The 23,080-nt window shown below is 34.4% G+C and overlaps 1 protein-coding gene, 1 non-coding gene and 2 pseudogenes across 2 annotated transcripts; 3 read left to right on the top strand and 1 right to left on the bottom strand.

Moving 5' to 3' along the window:
- Window positions 1-2,813: 2,813 nt before the first annotated feature.
- Window positions 2,814-3,506, bottom strand: LOC114296230 (17.8 kDa class I heat shock protein-like; annotated as a pseudogene).
- A 1,487-nt stretch (window positions 3,507-4,993) lies between these two features.
- LOC114296226 (18.1 kDa class I heat shock protein-like) lies at window positions 4,994-7,864 on the top strand (annotated as a pseudogene).
- Window positions 7,865-12,065: 4,201 nt separating this feature from the next.
- On the top strand, window positions 12,066-13,959 carry LOC145793271 (uncharacterized). Its single transcript, XM_082876060.1, has 3 exons — window positions 12,066-12,328; window positions 13,384-13,433; window positions 13,670-13,959. Exons 1-3 carry the CDS (start codon window positions 12,083-12,085, stop codon window positions 13,890-13,892), a joined length of 519 nt encoding a protein of 172 aa, XP_082732186.1. The 5' UTR covers window positions 12,066-12,082; the 3' UTR covers window positions 13,893-13,959.
- A 766-nt stretch (window positions 13,960-14,725) lies between these two features.
- On the top strand, window positions 14,726-17,847 carry LOC114296220 (uncharacterized). Its single transcript, XR_014333846.1, has 5 exons — window positions 14,726-15,117; window positions 15,418-15,482; window positions 15,706-15,796; window positions 16,881-17,126; window positions 17,716-17,847. It is a non-coding gene; the product is annotated as an uncharacterized LOC114296220 (transcript).
- Window positions 17,848-23,080: the final 5,233 nt, after the last annotated feature.

The following is a 23,080-nucleotide window of genomic DNA, read 5'->3' as shown; positions in this document are numbered from 1 at the left end:
AAAGGAATATATGAAGTCTGTTCTGTTCCTCTACGCATTTCTGTGATGGATTAATCGCCATGAAAATGAGCAAAATCTTTGAATCAAGATCTTTGCATCATGTTTGGCCCAAATATTGCAAGTGTCTTCGTATTAAAAAAATTTGAGAATGGCATAACTTTACCCTATGATATATAATTCAATAATGTTAACAGAAATTAACAAAACAAAAATGCCTTAATATTCCATCTCCCCACCCCTGAAATTACCAATCAAGTATTACATATATTCAAGAAATTAAACCTGAACAGAGAGTGATATCTTTCAAATAAAAACTTGCAGGTGAATTGCAACCTAATACCCGTTTCACATATTTTTAGTGTCTATTTTTTTAATATTTTATGTTTTTGAGTACTATTCATACAAAAAAGTTTTTAGAGAGATATATTTGAAACAAAAATATTAAAGGCGCCAAAAATTCTATGTAATTTTATGTTTTTGAGTACTATTCGTACAAAAAAGTTTTTAGAGTGATATATTTGACACAAAAATATTAAAGACTCCAAAAATTCTATTAAATATTTAACCAAATATCTTACATAAGTAAGTCTCTCACTCATGTAAAATCCTGTAAAATCCACATTCATGTGAAACATTTAATCAAATATTTAATAAATTTTTTAAAATTCTTAACATTACTCTATTTGAAATAAAAACCTGCAGATGAATTTCAACATAAAACCTATTGCACATTTTAGTTTCTATTTTTAAAAAAAAATTATATTTTTGAGTACCATTCGTACAAAAAAGTTCTAAAAAAATCTACAAAAGTAAAAAGATTTGGTTTTTTTACAATTTTGTATATAATTTTTAGATTCGCCACGCATATTTAATAACAAAGCTAACATTATTGTAAATTATTGAATTTATTGCTTAAAAATTTTATAGCTTAAATTCTAAGATTTTTGAATCAATAAATTTTATTTAGTAAAATTAAGAATATTATAATTTTTTTTCAATTTTTAAAACTAAAAATATTACCACATATTCTAAATAGTTATGTTGTTTCACTGATTGAGAAAAAGACAAAACATAAGATTAAACATTTTTATCCGTTTATTTATTTGTTTAATTTAATTATCTAACAAAATCAAGAATATTATCAATTTTTTTATTTTTAAATTTTTTTCAATTTTGCATATCAATGTTCTATGATTCTTTATAGACACAAAATTTTTACATTTACAAAAAAAAAAAAAAAAAAATCAAAATTTTTAAATTTTTTTTAAAAAAAAACACATATTTTTTTTAATAATTTTTTTTTCAATTTAAAAGTTTATGTTTTAAAGTTTTAAAAATTAAAATAAATATTAAATTATCATATTTTTTTTGAGAGACTTATTTATAAATCATTTTTCAAATACTTATGTTAGGTTAAATCCTATGTAATTTCTTATAGAGTCTCAAGTCCTATTTAGCCTCCGTTTGGGAAGTGGGTTGGCTTTTTGGCTTTTTGGCTATTTTAGCCTGGCCTATTTTAGCCTGGTTTGGGAAGGGCTTTTGGCTTTTTGGCTTTTTTTGACTTTTTTTGTGAGAGGGGATTGTAATGATTATGGGTTGGATTTGATGTTTTGTTTTTTGTGGCTAAAATAGCCTATTTTGTTTTTTGTGGCTATTTTAGCCCAAACCAAGTTCCCAAACAAAGGCTAAGATAGAAATGTATTCCACAAAATCTTACATAAACGTAACGTGACGTGACACTTACATAAACGTAACGTAACGTAACGTGACACTTACATAAACGTAATGTAACGTGTCACGTTACGTTTCGCAAACTTAATTAGTTTTTATTTTTTAAATTGAATGTAAAAATGTTGCTAGTTTATGTTGGTGTCACATTATGTTTCATATAAATATGATCTATGGTAACATTTAATTTATTATATAAGAAATTAAATGTTACCATAGATCATAGGTGTCATGTTACGTTTATGTAGGTGTCACATTACGTTACGTTTATGTAGATATGATCTATGATAACATTCAATTTCTTATATAGAAAATTGATGTTGCCATAGATCATAGGTGTCACGTTACGTTTATATAGATATCACGTTACGTACAGCTCTCACGTTATGTACAGCTGTCACGTTACGTTTATGTAGGTGTCACGTTACATTACGTTTATATAGATATGATTTATGATAACATTCAATTTCCTATATATGGATTTATTATTATTTATGATATTAACAACTAATATTGAGGATAAATGTGTCAACAAACTTCCCACAGGACTTATGAAAGGATAAATTTTTTAATAGGACCATATGTAACATAAATTTTCCTAATAAAACTTATAAATAATTTTTCTTATTTTTTTTAAATAATTATTTATTATTATTTGAAGAACAATTTCGACAATTAAAAATTTAATAAAACTTAAAAAATTTAATTAAAACTTAATAAAATATAAATTCATAAATTAACACTTAAATGTCCCTAAATTATTTGAGGTGCCAGGGCTAATCCAAATAGAGATGGAGGAGGAAAAAAGATCATTGAACATTACTGTGAAGAGATAGTAGCAATAAAAGAAAAATAACTATTTTGTTAATAAAATTGAGACATTTACAGCATAGCATTGAAAACACAAATAAAAACTAAAACGGAAGTGATGGAGACCCCTCTCCCCAACCCCCCCCCCACGGGGTTGGTGATCGAAGAAAAAAAAAAAAAAAAAAAAAATTGGCCAATGACAGGCTGTAGGGGTCGTGGGAGTGTCCTTCTATGGGGATCCAAATCGTTTTTCAAACTAAAAAACCTGTTGGTAGAATTTTTTATTCATATTAAATCAACCCAACAAAAAATAGAAAAACTTTGGTATGCAACGAATGGTGGCGTTAACTCAGCCAGAGATTTGAACATACTTAACCTCAGGCTTTTTCACTTCTTCTTTGGGCACAGTCATAGTTAGAACACCATTCTCTATCATAGCCTTGACCTGATCGACCTTCGCATTTTCCGGCAACTTGAAGCGGTGGAGGAACTTGCCGTTGCTGCGCTCGACGCGGTGCCATTTGTCGTTCTTTTCCTCATGCTCTTTGCTCCTCTCTCCGCTGATCTGCAAAACTCTTCCTTCTTCAACTTCCACCTTCACTTCTTCCTTCTTCAGCCCTGGAAGATCGGCTTTGAAGATGTGAGCCTCTGGAGTCTCTTTCCAATCAATGCGAGTGTTGGCAAAAGCGGAGGTCTCGCGGGTGGAGTTGGGGATGTTGGCGAGAGTGGTGAAGAAGGGGAAGCCCTCGAAGGGGTCCCAAATGGAAAGAGAGAATGGGTCGGAGATGTTGCTTCATCGGCCTCCAAAGATGCTTGGAATCATCGCCATTTCTGATAGTTGTTTTTTCTTTAAGTGAAAAGTCGGGAATGGAGATTGAGGAGATTGATTATATCGGAACTTTGTATGCTTGGATTAGGCTCGATTTCGATTAAAGAACGGAGGAGGAGCAAGGGATTTATATAGGAGTAAGAGGATGAGTCTGGTAATTTTTGGAGAAGAGTTCTCTGTAACTTTTTACAACCTTCCACAACTAGTCTCTCTTCTTATTTAGAAAAATGCTAGAAGTTTTAAATTTTTTACCAAATAAATGACCAAATATCTCACATGAGTGTGAGGTCTACAAAATTGCGAGCCCCACAGCCACATTTAGTCATTTATTTGGTAGAGAATTTGGTGTCTCTAACATTACCCTCTGATTTATGTAACCAATTGCAAATACATAGGGCCCACCTTATCTCTATTAAATAGTTTGTTCAGTTTTGACGTAGTTGGTTCAATAATGATCTGTTTGACAAGTGGATATTTGATTTTTTTGAGTTAAAATTTTTAAAAAATAAAAAAATTAAAATTATTAATAAAATAAAATGTGACATTAAATTTATAATTATTTTATTTTTATTTTACAAACATCACTTTCAATTATAAAATAATTTAATCATCATTTTAAATATAAAAATTTTAAATTATTAAAATAATTAAAAATTAAAATAACTTATTAAAAAAATAATTTCTCAAATAAGAAGAATTGCAAATTGCAATTAGCGATTCAATGGTTAAAGAGGATTAAATCAATTCGATTTTTTGATAAAAATTTTATCCCGTCTACTAAAATATATTGAATCGTATATTTCTATTCATGGAATTTGTTGTTCTACTATGAGGTGGATTTATATATATATATATATATATATATTTGTTTATGTAACCAATTTGGGGTTCATTTGGGATATTAGTTAATTTTTTAAATTTTGGATTTTTTAACTATTTTAGCCTGAGAAAAGTTTCGTTTGGGATAAGTTTTTTGATTTTTGTGAGAGAAAAAATAAAATAATTATGATTTGAATGTGCCATTTTGTCTTATTAGACTAAATTTTTTTTTTTCTTTTTGTGAATATTTTAGCCATAACACCCCATTTAGCTTATGCTAAACGAGGGCATGATATATTCATGGAATCAGAATAATTAGTTCGATTCGGTTTTGGACTAAACAAAATTAGCAACATTTTTTGATAATGACCTTATTTGGAAAGCTGATTATTTTAGTATGCTATTTTAGGTTTTTTTTTTTTACTATTTTAGTAAGTTAAATTTTTTGTATTTGAAAAAATAATTAAATTTTTTTTGGGGGGTATGTTTTAACCTAAAAAGCCAATTAATAACCCTCCCAAACAAGCCCATAAAATTTTGATTTTGGGCTGGCATCAATAACGTTGGCCTAATCAAAACTTGAGATCCTACTAATAGGCTTAAAGCCTTAAACTAGGAGGTTCAAGAACATAATCAAATCTTAAACTAGGAGGTTCAAAAAATTCCTACCTCATCTCCTAAGCATGCTCTCTCTATATATACTCTGCCCCTTTGCTTTCATTGCATCATTGAAAATTTTTTAGAGCTTCGATAAACCTCTCAGATTCATCATTTGCTAACTTCTTAGATAATCAGCCGATTTAGAAAATGACGATGATTCCAAGGATCTTCGGTGGCCGAAGAAGCAATTTCTTCGATCCATTCTCTCTCGACATTTGGGATCCCTTCGAGGGCTCCCCCTTCAACAGCGCTCTCGCCAACGCCCCAACTTCGCCGCTCAAGAAACCTCTGCAATTGCAAACGCTCGAATCGATTGGAAGGAGATTGTAACAACCCTCGTACTGTTTACTGATTTATGACTGATTGATTACCGATAATCACCGATTACTGTTAAACGGAACTGATAATGACTGATAACTGACTGATAATTGAACTGCCTAAGGTACTGAACTGACTGACTGAAAACTGGAATCGAATTAACTGAGTATGTGTGTGTTAAATTGTATTCTATCTGTTTGACTGTTTGATTATCTGTTCCTGTGTATGTTTAAATTAGATTAAAATGAGTTAAATTGCAATAGTTGCCTTATTTACCAAACTAGCCTTGTAGTGGCCCACTACCTCAAACCTTTTGAGCCTTATTACACCTAATGCATTTGATTAAAACAACATTTCCTCAGCCTTCTTCTTGTTCTAGCCGACCATGAGAGGGAGAGAGTGAGAGAACTTGTCTTCCATCTTGAATCTTCTTGCTAATTGAAGAACTTGAAGGTTGAGTGCATATTTGAACCTCTAAACTTGCATTCAAGGAACCTAGGTATGAATTTCATCCTTTTGATTTTGTGTTTGAACTAGTTCTTACATGGTTCATGTCTAGTTGTAGAGCTAAGTCATGAATTGGTCCATTAATGGTGAATTGAAGCTCAATCTTTGCATGCATGTTAGTATTGTTGGATTTTGAGTTGAATTCATGGTAAAATTGTACATGCATGTTCATAATTAGGCTTGAGTCCACGAATTCATCATGTTCTTGAAGAAATGAGTCCTGAGTCCAGCTAAACAAGCTTTGAAGGTTGAATTTGGTTTGAATCCATGCATGTTTGCATGTTCATATTGTTCTTGGAAAATGGCTTGAAATTGGGTTTGAATTAAACACCCTTGGGCTTTGATTTCTCAAATTGAGTTTTGAATCATGTTATTCCATGTGTTTCTAAGAGTTTTCCAGAAATTTAGCCCAAGAGGTCGAGTTTTGATGCTTTTGAACTTGGTTTTGAGCTTGAAGGTGCAATCTAGAATTTCCAGATTTCGCACTTACGCTCGAGCGGGGAAAGTGACGCTCGAGCGTAGAATTCGAGCATCCAGCATCTCTGCACTGTTTTGCAGTCCGCTCGAGTGGAGGATTGGGCGCTCGAGTGGAGTCATGTCTCACGCTCGAGCGGGCGTCGAGCGGAGATTTCACCCATCCAGTACTTTTACAGTACGCTCGAGCGGGAAAGTTTACGCTCGAGCGTGTACCTTTGTTGCATTGACGCTCGAGCGGGGAAACCTGCGCTCGAGCGGGACTCTGTTTTTCTGAAAATGCTTTTAAATGTACATCTTTGCATCCTCATCCCATTCTAGGCATTCTTAGGCCTAGTTTAAGACATCTTAATGAGGATATCGATGTAGAACACACCAAGGCAAATTAGGGATTAAGTTATGATATTTCCCAACTGTGTAGCTTAGTGTGTTCAACCTGTGAACTGTGTAGGGTTGGCAACCGGGGAGACACGCTCTAGCATACTGTAGCCCAGAACTCTGTGAGTAACAATTGTGTAAAGATATGTTCAACTGATATCTTTTGAATACTGAACTGAACTGTTTACTGAACTAGTATTACTGAATGAATGTATGTCCTTTATTTCTGAACTGTACTGTGGCATCCTTAGCACCTACTGTTTACTGTTACTGTTACAGAGATCTCTGTCGGTTCCCTCGTGGAACCACTACTGTTTACTGATTGATGGCCATCATTACTGTTCGGTCTTTTAAGACCTACTGTTACTGTTATGCTAATGGATGTACCACATATGACTGTTTACTGTACTGAGCAGCTGAAATGCTGATTGAAATGAACTGTTTTCATTACTGTAAGGACATTCATTCTAAACCCCTTTACGCTTTATGTTATTCACTGGGCTTTAGCTCACTGCTCATATATATATGTAGGTGTTCAGGCACCAGACCGCAGCTAGGAGCGTCAGGGTTGCTCCAGTTTTGTCGAGCCAGCCTTTGTGCCTCACTGCGAGGTTCCGAGCCTATCTGCTAAGGCTTAGGGGTTTTAAGAATTCCCCCTTCCGTACTGTTTCACCGTTTGGTATAGGCTGACTGTTCACTGTACCGCTATCTAGGGTTGAGTCCCTAGTTTTGAATGAATGTAAATATTGTGCATACTGTTCTGTACTGTTATCAAGGGATTAGGTCCCTGTACTGTGTGACTGTAAATTTTGTATAGACTGTACTGTTTGGGTATGTATGAATGCATGAAAATCTTTTTGGCATACAGACTGTTACAGCTCATCGGACATTGTTTAATTACTGTATTGGCTTCCGCCAGGCCCTGTACTCTGTTTTACTGTATTACTGTTAAGCAGGCCTTCGGTAATCTCGGATTACTGGCCGGTTACGGTGCTAAACCCATAGGGCCGGGTTTGGGTCGTGACAGAGACTCCAGAGGCTCACATCTTCAAGGTTGATCTTCCGAGGCTGAAAAAGGAAGAAGTGAAGGTGGAAGTTGAAGAAGGACGAGTTTTGCAAATCAACGGGGAGAGAAGCAAAGAGCATGAGGAGAAGAATGACAAATGGCACTGTATCGAGCGTAGCAGCGGCAAGTTCCTCCGCCACTTCAGGTTACCGGAAAATGTGAAGGCCGATCGGGTCAAGGCTACGATGGAGAACAGTGTTCTGACTGTGACTGTGCCCAAAGAAGAAGTGAAAAAGCCTGAGGTTAAGTCCATTGAGATCTCTGGCTCTGCTTGAATTGCACTACTGAGTTTTGGAGTGCTAGTGTTTGGGTGCTTGAATTATATATGTACGGGAAGCAAATATTCAGGCAAGCCTGTACTCATTTCTTCCAAGCTCCTGTTTGTCCGATCGACCTGCGAGCACAACGGCGGTGAGCTACCCGGCGGTATGTGGCCAGAAAACCCATCTGACGATCAAGTTAGCACACACACAGGGATAGAGAGAGATGAGAGAGTTGAGTATAAGTGTATATCTCACCCAATGTTCATTTGTCTCAGCGTGGGGGGCGCAGACTCGCTTATATACCTTTGCGCCCCAAATCTACTCCCATTAGTCTCTCGACACGTGGTGCTACTATTCCATCTGTCAACACAAATCTAGCTGAACATCACCTAACTGCCAGTCCACACCACTGGGAGCTCGGTAGCTGGGCTGCAGCATCTCGGCTGTCAACGGCCGTGCTGCGCAGCTAGCTAGAGCGCTCCGCTCGCCAAGCTCAATGACGACCGAGCTCGGTTGCATTCCGGCTTAGTCGAGCTCAGGACAAGTCATGCTGGTTGGCCGTCGGCCTTCTTGCCGAGCTAACGCATGAACCGTGGAACCCAGTGAGGCAGCAGACATCTCGGCTGAACCTCACTTGACCGCTAGTACGACATCAATTATGCAACTATGCCATTACCGAGCAAGTAGCTCGGTTTCACAGCAACTGTGCTATTACCGAGCGAAAATCCTTTTTGGATGGGCCAAGGCTGCCACGGCCCAATTGTGTTTGGCCCACGATTTGTCCGGCCCTTACCACGGCCCAATCCAAATCATAAATCTCCCTCTCAATATAGTAAGTAAATGTTTGTTGTTTTGTTTGTAGTAGAGAGGACGTGTTATGCAATGGCTACTTGAGAGCTTGTTTGTGTATAGTGTTGAACTAGTACCTGGTTATTTACTATGTTTTGTTTGATATAAAAAATAAAAATGGAAGAAATATTGTTCTAATGATTTGATTGTTGATCTTGTTCTACAAATTTCAATTTATATTTCTGATTGCTCTATTTCATTTCAATTACATTAAACATGTCCATCTCAATTGCTTTAAAGTAGATGATCATTTTGCTCTAATGTCTTAAATTGATGTGATTTAGAACTCGTTTGAGAAGTAATTATTTTATAATTATTATTTTTTTTTATAGAAAAAGTTTAGAAAAATAGAAAGTGTAATATGATTAGATGTATTGAATTTTTTGTTTTGGATTATTTTAGCCGGAAAAAAACTTCATTACGATTTGTAAAGTAAGAAGCCTTCCTGGGCTCCTAACCCACTTCTTCCTGTAACCTTACTGGAAAATTTACTTCACCCTTTTAATGTCTTTAATTTGTTTACAAGAAAAGCTTATCCATGTATTTCTGCAGGGAGAATAAATTTGTAAAATTATTTCATGAGTAGAACTATAAATCTCTTTAGATGGGAAATTTAATTGTGCAAAACTCTTTATGGTATGAGTGTAATGAAAAACATAAATAAATAAATAAATTGGATCACATCATGAGATTAGTAAGAAAGTTTAGTATTTTTAAAATGAAAAATGAGAGAATAAAAATTTACTTTTTAAATTTATTTAGTGATATGTAAAATAATTGTCACATTGTTGTGTTTGAAAAATAAATTTAGTTTTTAGGTTAAAATAATAAAATTCTTTCCAGATTATTCTTTAGTTCCATTGCACAAAACAATTTGATGGCTGAATAGAAGTGAGCATTTTCCATCTACTCTTCCCACTTGAACAATCACAAATAAGCAAAAAACGAACGATTACTTAACAATGTAACAACAGATCAAAATACTAAATAATCATTGAGAATTGAGAAGGCACATATAAAGTGACTTGTTCGTCATCATTGTCACTGTCGGGAGATCCAGATGAGGGACCAAGACATGAAAATTGGAACACTCTAGTTCCACTACAAGAATACTGGGATTTAACGGCGTTTATTTAACGACGTTTAAAAAAATGCCTCCGTTTCTAACATTTAACGGCGTTTTTATAAACGTCGCATTTTTCATTTAATAATACGACACCGTTTTCATTTCACAAGTCGTTTTAAAAACGCCTTCGAATGTGTTTTTTTATATTTTATTTTTTTAATATATGAGAACATCAAGTAGCGTGTTCACTCTCTCTCGTCTCCCTCTTTCTGACTAAACCTTGATTTCACTCTCTCTCTCCCTCCCTCTCTCTCTCCCTTCTCTTCAAACCCCTTCGTATTTGTAGAACCGCAACTGAACCCCTTTGTATTTGCAGATCGATTCATGTATTCGTAGATCGATTAAAGTATTATTCACTCTCAGTCTTGCTCTTTCTCTCTCTCTAAACCGTTGATTTCACTCTCTCTCGCTTCAAACCCCTTTGTTTCAGAGACAACCCTTCATATTTGTAGAACCGTAGCTGAACCCCTTCGTATTTGCAGATCGATTCAAGTATTCATAGATCGATTCAAGCCTCTTCTCTAGCTCGTGTTCGTGTTCGCGTTCGCAGCTCTTCTTTATAGTAAGTGTTGATCAGTCTCATCTCTATCTTCTTACTGACGGAATCATTCGATTCAAGTATGCTAGGTTTCATCTACTTTATCATTCTTAGATCAGATTGAAGATCTATTGATTCGATTCAAGTATGGTAGGTTTCGATTGAAGATCTATATGTGTATTGTAGATGTTAAAATTGAACACAAAATACATACATACATATATATGAATAGATTGACAATTTTTTTTTTAAAACAGATCTCAATAAGAAACTCTGTAACCTTTTATATATTCATGTGGATTATATGTTGAATTATGTATCAAATGAGCACGGCCAAGTTCAAAAACTAGCTATGTTTGCTTAAAACAACGGATTGGAATTCACCGATGTGAGGGTTTCACTTAATAGTTTATTAAATTTGATTATTTCAGCCCTTTGATGTTTTATTAGAGTGCTTGTCTTCAACTAATAGATTTGTTTGATGATGAGAAATTTGTAGCAAGTTGTGATGCTGCATCATAGCCCTTTTAAGACTTCATTCATGAAGAAAAATAGAAGATATAGTCATATATATAGCATATTTTCAGATGACAGTGAAACCTATTTTCACTCATGTTACAGAACTTCCTGGGATTGCTGGTTGGTTGGTAAGTTATTGTCATGTTTCATGTGCAACGATTACTTGGACACGTCTCTCTCATATTTTTTTTAATTATCTTTGAATGATATATTCATATATATAGCATATAATAAATATATACAAAATTATATATTTTATGTGTGTCCTTCATGTGTCATGTCCTATATTTTTTGAAAATTGTTGTATTGGCATTTCGTGTCATATCACTTGTCTGTGTTCATGCTTCTTAGAATCTTAGGTAGGCAATAAGGGATAGAAACATGCCACAATGTCAAAAAAGTGCCTGAATGGTGTATTCGTCAAGTGATTCCTATAATGAACTTGAAGTGATTCCTATAATTGCAAGTTTTGCTCCAAAGTATTTTATTTTTTTAAGCTAAAAAGCCATTCCATCTATTATTTGAATATATTGAATTTTGTCTCTGTCTTTGCATTTGGTTTGTGGATACGTAGGTAGCTGCTAGATGGAACTCCACCACACCTGGAGATTCAAAGTAGAAAATATCAGTGTTTTATGCAAATCACTGATTGGAGATCATCATTTTCATTTAGAATCATCAAATTATAATGTTTAGCAGTTTCAGGAGCTGAAAACAATATTTTCCAGCACTGGATTCTAATGGCTTTATTTCACTCTTGATTTTTGAATTTAAGATATTTACCTTTTATTTCATTCTATTAGATTCAGAGTCTTTTCTGGAACCATTTCTTTACCTCCCTAGCAGTGTGTAGCTTTTTATACACCAGTTGTACATGGTTGTGCATCTGTTTTGATGTCTTTAAAGACAAACATTACTTTGATTATCTGGAAAATTAGATGCTCTAGGTTGTTATGCTTTATTTTGTACTTTTACTCGCTTACGATATTTCTTTAGCAGCCTGTGAGTTCCCTATTCTGGAGCCCCTTCTCACTTCAGCAACTTGTCCTTTATTTCACTTTGTCCCGATATGCATTTTGTTGCAGGTTTCATGAGTCTTATCTGAATTTAGAAACCCTTGCCTTGCTCTTCTCTAAGGCCAGTAAACATGAAGGAAGAAAATCTTGTTATTGCTAATGTTGGGAAGCCTACTGTTAGAATGACACGAGCTCGAGCTGCTGCTTGTCATGCATTTGGAGGGATTCCACCTTCAGAAGCACTGAAGCAGCAAGGTCAAAAGCAAGTTTTACGGACAAGTTCAAAAAGAGCAGCTTTAGATGAGATGAATAGCAGTGCTTCTGCTGCTGCACCTGTTCAGCATAAGAGGAGGACAGTGCTTAAGGATGTCACAAATGTTTGCTGTGAAAATTCCTATAAAAACTGCCCCATTGCAGCTAAAATTCCGGTTTGTACACTACCCTTTTGCTGAATTTATATAATTAATGTAAGAAATTGTTGTAAATTGAAAGAAAATTAAATAAGAAAGTATGTTTGTTCCTCATTAACAGATGTAAAAAATGGTTGCTTTAATGCGCAAAAAAAAAAATGAAATGTTGAATCGTTGATAGATATTTTGATTGCCCGAGCATATAAAAGCATTACCAAAAAATTGGGATAGTTGAGTTGAGCAGCATTTCTGAGTATAGAGAAGACTAAATTGGTTATTGAACTTCTGGTCATTGACAGCAATAACTAGAACAGAGTCAAAAGTTCATCGTGACCATGAACTTTCCCACTCAAATATCTGAATTTAATTGTTAGATTTGCTGGATGGCTTGGACTTTCTGCTACAAATGTTATTAATTTTTCTTTACTAAAATCGTTACATGACCTCTGTTAAACTTGAAGGCCCAAGATTTGAGGATTTAACCTCAAGTTGCTTTTGTATGCTAACAAGTGTTACACTTTTCTGAATTTTTATCTTTATTATTGCTTTTATAACTTCAGATATTCGGTTAAAATGAAAATGTTACCTATTCATCTATTTTCTTCTATTACAAAGAGATATATTTCATCCCTTCTATTTAATTTTTTCTACTGCATTTATTTTATGGTTTCTAAGCTCGTAAAACTAGGCACATATTTGTGTAATGTTTTCATCATTTGTCATTACAATAAATGAATGATTGGAGCACCATTGCATTTTGGCAACATGACCTGCACAAATTTGTAGCTTTTGGTGCACATGATTTCCCTACCCTGGTGGGAAGGGTATTCTTGATTCCATCACAGTTTTTCAAGGTGAACTCATTTCTAATACATTCAGGCATATCATTCTATGTTAGTTATTTCATATTCTCTCATTTGATGCTAGGGAAAAAAAATATAATTATGTTTTATTTAATTTTGGTTGGATACCAGTGTTTTTTTAGTTGTAGCTTATCTGCTGTTAAGATAACCTGCTCTGCTTATTGTTGTAAATATGTCTTAACTTGTTTTCTCTTGTTTTTTTGGTGACAGGCGAGAAATTTTCGTTTCCACTGTGGCCTTGTATATGTTTCAGAACCAGGGTATGTCTATCCTTATCATGTGAATTTAGATTGATGCTTGAATTCTATTCTTATTCAAATCTTGTTACATACTGCATTGGCTGTGCATATATTGGTTAAATTTCTGTGTTTAGTACAAGTCATTTGTGGCAACACGGGAGGCTGTTGTCACCATTTGATATCTAGAGCAGAGAGATCACCTTGAATTTTCTGTTACAATCTCTCATTGGAAATAGTTGTGTACTTACCAATTTCAGATATATGCTTTTTAGAGCTGGAGTTCCTCGGCATGCCATTATTAAAAAGTTTGGAGGTAAGGAAATATCACAACTTGAGGATCTGATTTCTATACTTAGCAATTTTGTTGAAGTTCTTGCTGCTCAGCAAAGCCCAGAGAACCCCAATTGGTTCCAGGTAGTATACAATCTAAACTCTAAACCTTCCAGTCTTATACTATGCAGCAGCTTTTCATTTCTGTGAGATTCCATTTAAAGTTGACAATTTGTTTGTATACCATTAGTGCTGGCATTTTCTGTGCATTTGATAGATGAGTTATGCACAAAATTACCAAGTTCGGATCATCCTGATAATTAAAATTAAATCATTCCTGATTTATCTTGCAAGTGTCCTTAAGAATTGGACTAGTTCGACGAACACCATTTATGTTATTGCAAGTGTCAACTATTATGGTTTGATGCAAATATTTGTCAATCTATTGAGTGATCAGTAGTTATTTATTTGGTTTAGACATGTATTTGGAATAGAGTAGTACTAGTAGAGTCAAAATCTGCTTTGTGGAACTAAAGATTGCAAATGGTTCTAGCTAATTTTTAGGAGTTAAGTTTGTGAATCTTTTGGTTCATCAACACAACTTGATGGTCTCTGAATAATGAATTTTCTGGATTCAAACATTAGGATTCAAATTGATTGTTTACAAGCTCTGTCAAATCATATGGTTTGGACCATGAATTGGAAAACACGTGTCCATGTTCCCACATATTTTTCTACTAACAGATGTGTTTGATAATTGAGGAATACTAGTTTCTTTTTGGTTTTTAGATCTTTTTAGATTTTAGACTATTACAAAGAGGTTTCTAATTGTTGCTACCAACAGCTAATGAGTAAAGCTTAAGTTTGTTTTGTTTACTAGTCACTTGGTATCTAAGACCAGTGAAGATTACAGATTCTGATTTGTGAAGTCACAATTATTATAAACTTATTACTATCTGATAGATGCATAAAAATTGTGCTCATCACTTTTATGCAGGACATCTCATACAATTTAATGACCCTAGACACATATCCAATATAAATAAATAAATAAAATGGATCATGAGCCACTTGCATGAACCTTATTGAAAACCCGAGGTATGTCGTGAAAAATAGCCACGGCATATCATATAGTTCTATTTCTTGATTCATACTCATGCCTGGAAAATAGTTTGTTTAGTACTAGCTGTTGCCTAGAGTGATTAGCCTCACAATCATTTCTTTAAATTCCATGATATATATTTAATTGGCTCTCCTCAATTACAGGATCCGTTATCTTCTTCTTGCTAGAATGTTACGATTAATTAGGCTCTTGATGCAAGTCCAGCAGTACCGTGCTTTTGTTGCCACGTTTTTTACCCTCATACCAAGTTTGATGCCATTTATGGGCATCATATTTTGCATTCTATGCATCTATTGCTCTCTTGGTTTACAGGTAAAACAAGTTCTATCTTCACCTGCTTCCATTTTGTTCTCTTGGCTTTTGTGTGTAGAGACAGTTTTTCATGTGGCCTTTGTCGTCCTAAATTTCTGCTTAGTTATGCTTAACATTTCTGACATCTTTCACTTTCAGAACAAAACATGGAACTCCTTATTCACCTAATTTGAATTCCAAGTCATGTCAAAAGCTTTCATGTGGTCTTCAATTTTATTTCTTTGTAGTTGACTGATTGTCTTTGTCTGCGGTATAAAATTTAACATAATTAGTCTTTCATGTGTCTTCTTTTGCTTGCAGATATTTGGTGGTCTAGTCAATTCTGGGAACCCCAAATTAGAAGGAACAGATCTTTCTGATAATGAGTATCCTATGCCATTAAGTTAAGAGTATTTTAATACACCTTATGGGACATGCGTTATTCAATCCATAGTTGTTTTTGATAGAATATTAATGATTTACCTACATTTACCAAAGACCTACATCTCCAAGAGCTGACATTGTTATTTTCCTGTTCATTGCACTTTCTAAGGTGTTGTCTATGAGTTAAATTTTAGTTTTGTGACTCAGTTTTCTTGACAAAGGAAGCTACCTACTTTTCAATTTCAATGACTACCCAAATGGAATGGTGACACTTTTCAATTTACTAATAATGGGAAACTGACAAGCCTGGATGCAAGTAACACTAATCTGTCACGATCATCTATATCTTCTCTTCATTCATACTGCTCTGTGCATGACTGAATAATATGTCAACTTGTCTTTGCAGTTCACTTGTGATTTATGTTTACCTAGTTAACTAGTGAAAATTATGCCCTTTGTGGCTTGTTCTTATTTGTTCCATATCCTTTCTAGCAACCAAAGGTTTTGGTGCCTTGTTTATCTTGAGCTAACAATTAATCAGGATGGTGCACCTTGCAGAATATACAAAATTGTGTTTCCCACAGGACTAAATAGTGTTGGAGATGCTCAATATGATTGACTTTGTACTTTTCTTTTGATAACAGAAAACAAAGTTTGGCTTGAGTTGCTTGCCTAATGGATTACTTGTGTCAATAGATATGTCTAGACCAACTACCTAGTCTAACGATGAAATAGAAAAGCAAAAATATTGCTGATACCGTAAATAAAACATGGTGGAAGCCAAGCTAATTCGGTGTTACACTGTTACTTTTCTATAAAAGATCAAATTAAATTCTCTGAAGCCTGCTTCTAATGCCTCTCTTTGACTAAAAATTGAGTAGACTCCTTTTGACAGCTTGACTTGGTTTGACTGTGTTGGGCTGGAAATCCTACCCATCTCATCATAAGAAAGGTGTGGTAAAAATGTTTTGTGCTCATCTCATCAGGTGGTTCTCTAGATGGATTTGAATGGAACTTCTTTATTCCGTGTTAACAATTATATTATAATTCATTTTCTGTAGCTCTGAATGAAGATGTTCAATTATTTGATACCTTTAACAAGTTATCATGATGTATCAGCAGATATCTTACAATATTCCAGATATGCCAACAAATGATATTACAAAAATCCGAAGCTCTCAGTTTTATTTGGATACCAGATTGGCCAAAAAATTGTTATGGATTCATTTGATGCTGTTTAATTCATGGGATGCCTAGTGGAATGCATGATATATTTTGATTTTGAGATGCGCAACTTTCACCACCTATGGCCTTTCTCTTCACAATATTGCCCATTGCAGTCTGTAAATTTGCTGCTTGAATATATGGAAAACATTGTTTTGTTCTGCTGGTATGTGCAGAGAGATCTGAGCAGTTGGACTGGGATACACGGCTAAATATCATCATGGGAGCTGCAAAAGGGCTGGCATACTTGCACCATGATTGTTCCCCACGAATTATATATCGTGACATAAAGTCAAGTAACATTTTGCTTGATGGGAATTTTGAGGCTCGAGTATCTGACTTTGGATTAGCCAAATTATTAGAAGATGAGGAATCTCACATTACGACTATTGTAGCTGGAACATTTGGGTATCTGGCTCCAGGTAAGGCAATTTAAATTACAGCTGACACTCAAATGCTCAAAACTTTATTATTGAGATTGTTAGTGGGGAATACTACTCTTGATGTTGGTTTCACTAAGACTGATGTGGGGCAGTCTGATAGGTGGGTTTGAGGTTACCCTGCCTAATTATATAATAAAATTGGGAAAGCAAACTAGATGACATGAGGATAAAATAGGACTCAAATAAAACCAAAATTCAACCATACGAGGTCCTAACTGGATATCCTGACTTGATATCAATAAATTTTCAAATTTTGCTGCTTCTTTAAATTCACTTTTTTTTTAATGGTCTGCATCAAAGTTGTCAGGAAGATGCATTAGTTACGATTTTGAAAAAGAAAAGAATAATGTGGGTGCCTTCTGGGTTTAAGATATTGAACAATGTTACCCCATATGATAAAATCTGCTGTTTCAGTTTTTGACTTTCAATTGAACTTGAGAAGCAGCAGGCATGTGGAGCACTGGCCCAAGTTTTTTCTATTTTGTAACGCTGTAGTATAGCTACTGTGATTTTGGTATAAGCATTCAAAGTAGTCTATTCTGAATTGAGTGTATTACTTCACTGGCAGAATAAATGCAAAGCGGTAGAGCAACAGAAAAGACTGATGTTTATAGTTTTGGGGTTCTGGTTCTTCAAGTAGTGAGTGGAAAGCGACCCACTGATGCAACATTTATTGAGAAGGGCTTCAACATTGTTAGCTGGGTACTTCTCTTCCCTACACGTCTTTACACTGCTTTCATTCAAATATGTATGACATGATTGTGGAGCTCACAAGGCGAATTAAGCCTCTTATTTTCCTTGATTAATGATTTCATATGAATCTTCAGAAGATCAGAGGTTCCAGCCTCCAGATCACCAATCTCTTGTTTTGAAGGAAAAAAAAACAGTATTCCAGAGATGATGTTAATTTAATAGATAATAGTGAGTTCACTTGGTACAGTTTATAGCACCTTGACATGACTGACTTTAAATGTCAGGACAAAATGTCAGGACAATCACCAAAGATCATCTTCAAAAGTATATATCGACACACACACATCCAGAATGGTAGGTGGTGTCATAAAGTTATGAGCATTTTGTCTGTTCATAATTTATTGCTAGTTCTATTTAGTTGTTAACATGTTGGCTTCACCTTCATTCATCTATCAATTATTCAATGCCGTCAATTTACTTTCTTGAAGTCCTAAATATTGGGTGTTCTACCTGGAGCTACTATTCTAGGTAATTGTTGCTTCTGGAGCTGTGAACCATGAGGACCTTGTTGAGCAAGTGAAGAAGTTGTTTACCAAATTGTCATTGGATCCAACCACAACTTCTGAATTAGTTGCCAAAGGGCCAGCAATTTTTTCAGGATTTTGTGTTAAAATCCTTTGGTTTTTTATTTCTCTTATTTTTTTTTCCTCGGATCTGACAGTGGGTGTTTTGGTTCACTTCTTATTTTTTGTATTAAATGGGGGAGTGGTGAGAGAGAGAGGAGGGTAATGTTATTTTGTGGCTTTGTATATAAAGGTAGTAATTTTTTGATTGAAAATTGTGAATTCAATTTTTGGATATGTTATTTTGTGGGAAAATTAATGTTATATTAAATTGAATGCGAAAGTGAATTAATGCTATATTTGTTATTTGAATGGGAGTTATTATTTCATATTAGTGTTATTTAGTTTTATTATTGGTGTTCTTTTAGTTCAATCACATAAAATTAGCACAATTTCAAAACCAAAAAAAAAAAGAAAGAAAAAAGAAATATAAGACGGCGTTTTTAAAATGCCACTATAACGGTTAGAATTTTTAAAATTAAAAAAAAACCTATGAAGGCGTTTTAAAAACGTCGCTAAAATCATAGTGACGTCACAGTATTGTTAGGGCAGGACATTTGGCGGCGTTTATACTAATACAGCGACGTTTTCAAAACGCCATAAAGTTATAGCGACGGCCGCGTCGTCGGCGTTTGGTACTAAACGTCACAAAAATAATTAGCGACGTTTTTGATACCTATAGCGGTGTTTTTTAAACGCCGCTAAAAGCCTACTTTCCAGTAGTGTTCCTTTGGATCGACTCCTCCGAACAATGAATGACGAGGTTGACGAGGATGATGATGATGAGTCGGCAGCACTGGACTTGCTACGGCTCGATCCTATCTTAGCCTCTATTATGGATGAAGATGGAACACCACACACACATACAAAGAGAAAGAGAGAGAAGCTCTCAACAGCACTGGTTTGGATGCAAGAGAGAAAGAGGATGTCTTGGAATGCATGCAGGGATGCTTCCAGATGTTTGATCTCAACTGTTGGATTGTGGTTAGGTAAACAGTGGCAATGGTGTCTTGGAAATGAAAAAGAGTCATTGGACAATGTCATTTATTTTGCAATGTATTTTTTAATTTTACAATATCATTTATTTGTTCATGTAATTTTTATTATTTCTTTTTAAATATAATTTTTATTTTGCAATGTAATGTAGTGGTTCATGTAATTTTAATGTAATTAATAATTTTTTTAATTTTTTTTTTTGTAGTCATATGTTTTTTTGATGGGGTGAATTATATAATTTTTTTTTTAATTTTTTCAATTTTTTTTTAAATTTTTTATATTTATCTAGTCAGGTACAATGTATATATATGTATATATATATATTTTTAGAAAAAGTTTGAAAAAGGTCACAAAAGACAAAAAATAAACAATAAAAAAATTATTAAAAAACTTATATCTAAACAATACCTACAAAATTGAAGGGAAGATTGGTTGAGAATTGCCAAAATAACATGTAAAAGCACCTCCAATGGTTTGCCATTGGAGCTGCTAAAGCTATATTATTGTAGCTTTGAGAAAAAAAAGTTCTCCAATAGTCACAAATATGCTGCTCTTAAAAATGGCAAATGCCACAGTTGTTGCCAAGTTTGACAACAACTTTGGCAAATAACAAATCTGCTAGCTCACCCAAAACTAATTGATTTTCTTCCTTCTCTCCCTCATTTTCTTATCGTTTTCTAGAAAAAAACTCAAACAAAAACATATCAATAATTTCATTTTGCAAAATTCAGGAAATTTTTTTAAACAAAACTCACCAATTTGTTTAAACAGTGTTGGCAATTGACATTTGAAAAAAAAAAAAAATCAACAATTTATTTTTAAACAGAATTTCAAGCAATCTCAACATATTCAATTTTTTTTTTTAAAAAAAATCTAAATTGAAATAGCGAATTAGCATAACCTGTAATGTCCTGGTGTCCCACATTGGGAATGGAGAGGGAGTTTCTGAGCTATAAAAGTAAAAATCTAGACTCTTATATAGCATCGAGACCTTTTCCTAGATGGTGAAATCTCTAGCAGAACTCCGCAATTAAACGTGCTTAGGCCAGAGTAATTCTAGGATGGGTGACTCATTGGAAAGAATAAATTCGTGCAAGCATGGCCCAAAACGGACAATATCGATGACATGTGAAGGGTTAGGGCGTTACAAATAGTATTCAGAGCCGACTCTTCAGAGTACTGAGTGTGGGCCCCTAGCGTCTCTCGGTGCATGTGGGCGGGCTTGTGAGCTGGCAAGCTACTGCACGGGGACGTGCAACCTTAAAGGGGGTGGATTGTAATATCCCGGTGTCCCATACCGGGAATGGAGAGGGAGTTCCTAGGCAATAAAAATAAAAACCTAGACCCTTATATAGCATCGAGGCCTTTTCCTAGGTGATGAAATCCCTAGCAGAACTCCGCAGTTAAGCGTGCTTAGGCTAGAGTAATTCTGGGATGAGTAACCCACTGTGAAGAACAAATCCGTACGAGTGTGACCCAAAGCGGACAATATCAGTGACATGTGAAGGGTTAGAGCGTTACATAACCAATTGAACCAACCTTCGGCGAAGAGAACCCTTTGATCGCCTTTGGAGGCGAGGTCGGAGTCGATGAAGCTCTGGTTCTCGAGACGGCCGGAGCCATAGACGTAGTCGATTCCTTGGGACTCGTAGAGCTTGCCGAGCAGACCTCCTATCCAGCGAGTACGGCCGTAGATCAGGAACTTCAAGGGCTTCTCCGATGAGCCGTTGGCTGGGAACCCCATACTCAAATCTAGAGAGAGAGATAGAGAGAGAGTGGAGAGATGTAGTTACAAGGACCTACTGTATATGAATATATATATATATATATAGAGAGAGAGAGAGAGAGAAAGAGAGAGATGGATTTATGGTGAGAAAAGAAAGATGTAGTAGCTTATTGTTCCTGTTATTTGGGCATAAAAAGAGATTAAAAAACGGCCGTTGGACTATTCCTATTTATTGTTTCAGAGGGTTCATCTCAGCCATTGGTATGTTTAAATTTTGTAGTGGTATGTTTTTTGGTGGGATGAATTATATTTATTTATTTTTTCAATTATTCAATTTTTTTTTTCATTTTTTATATTTGTCTAGTCGAGAATAATACAAATATATAATTTTTTTAAAAAATAGTTAAAAAAAAGTCACAAAAGACAAAAAAAAAATAAATAAATAAATACTAAAAAACCTATATCCCAAACAACACTTACAAACGTAGAGGAAAAGTTGATTGAGATTTGCTAAAATAGCATGTGACCATTAGAGCACCATTGCTATAATTTGACAAAATAGCACTATTAATTGCCAAATTATAGCAATGGCAATACTATTTTAACAAACACCATTGGAGATGCTTTAACCATTGGAGCACTATTGTTATAATTTGACAATTTACTATTATTATTCATTGTCAAATTGTAGTAATGACAAATGCTATTGGAGATAGGGGTGAGCATGGTCCGGATTGGACCGGATTGGGGTAAAACCAGGACCAATCCGTTATTTACGGTTCCTAAAAAATTGGAACCAATCCAATCCGTTTAAATCATGGAACCAATCCGAACCAATCCATTTAAATACGGATTGGATCGGTTTAGGACCACGGATTCACATAATTAAATAACAAAAATATATATATAACACTTGAATTTCATAAAAATATAAACATAGCGCTATATTAGTTCCATAATAGCAACATGTTTTTCTATAATAACGACATACTGTTCTAGAATTTAAACAACAATAAGAAAACTGGTTTCACCATAAGTATTTAGACCATTGCAAATTAAAACTTAAAACTAACAAACAAAAGTAATAAAAGAAGATATTATACGGTTTTAAGTTTGAGTTTAGATTTTACATAGAATAAGAAAATATACTATGGGGGAGGATGTATAATAAAAATATAGACTATTTGTATACGGTCCAGATCGGTTCCAATCTGGAACCGTGGGATTCAATCCGGAACCAATCCGTGAACTACGGATTTTTAATTATTCAATCTGGAACCGAACCGCGGATTCAAAAAATCAATCCAAACCTATCGGATTGGACTGGACTGGATCGGATTACAGATTTCACGGATTCCTTACTCAGCCCTAATTGGAGATGCTGAAGCTATAATATAGTAGATGTGAGGTAAAAGTGGTTTTCCAATGGTAAGTGTTGGCAGCTGCTAAATGTGCCAAATCACCAAAACCAATTGTTTCCTCCTTTCCTCCTTCTCTCATCATTCTCAGAAAAAAACTCCCAAAACGGAAACAAAATTCACCAAAAAATAAGGCAACAAAATAATAAATTTTGAAGCAAAATTTCATAATCAGGCAGAATCAGGCCAAAAAAATAAAAAATAAAAAATAAAAAAATTCAATAAAAAAAATTTATATTTATTTCAACAAATTTCAGGAATTTCAATAAAAAAAAAAATCTCAATGTCAAGCACAATTAGCATTTCTAAATTTGAAACAATCTCAAGCAATATATATATATATATATAAAACAAATATATATCAAAAAATATCAAGATTTGAAGATGCTTTGGCTTCATCTTCTTCATCTTCTATACCGTTACCAACCTATCATAACAGCTTCCACTACTAGTCTAGCAGAACTGAAATCTTCATCA

The sequence above is a fragment of the Camellia sinensis genome, chromosome 1 (assembly GCF_055761805.1).
Source record: "Camellia sinensis isolate YWXY chromosome 1, ASM5576180v1, whole genome shotgun sequence".
Classification (NCBI taxonomy): domain Eukaryota; kingdom Viridiplantae; phylum Streptophyta; class Magnoliopsida; order Ericales; family Theaceae; genus Camellia; species Camellia sinensis.
Note: the sequence above shows the minus strand (reverse complement) of the source record. Positions and strands in the feature narration are given on the sequence as shown.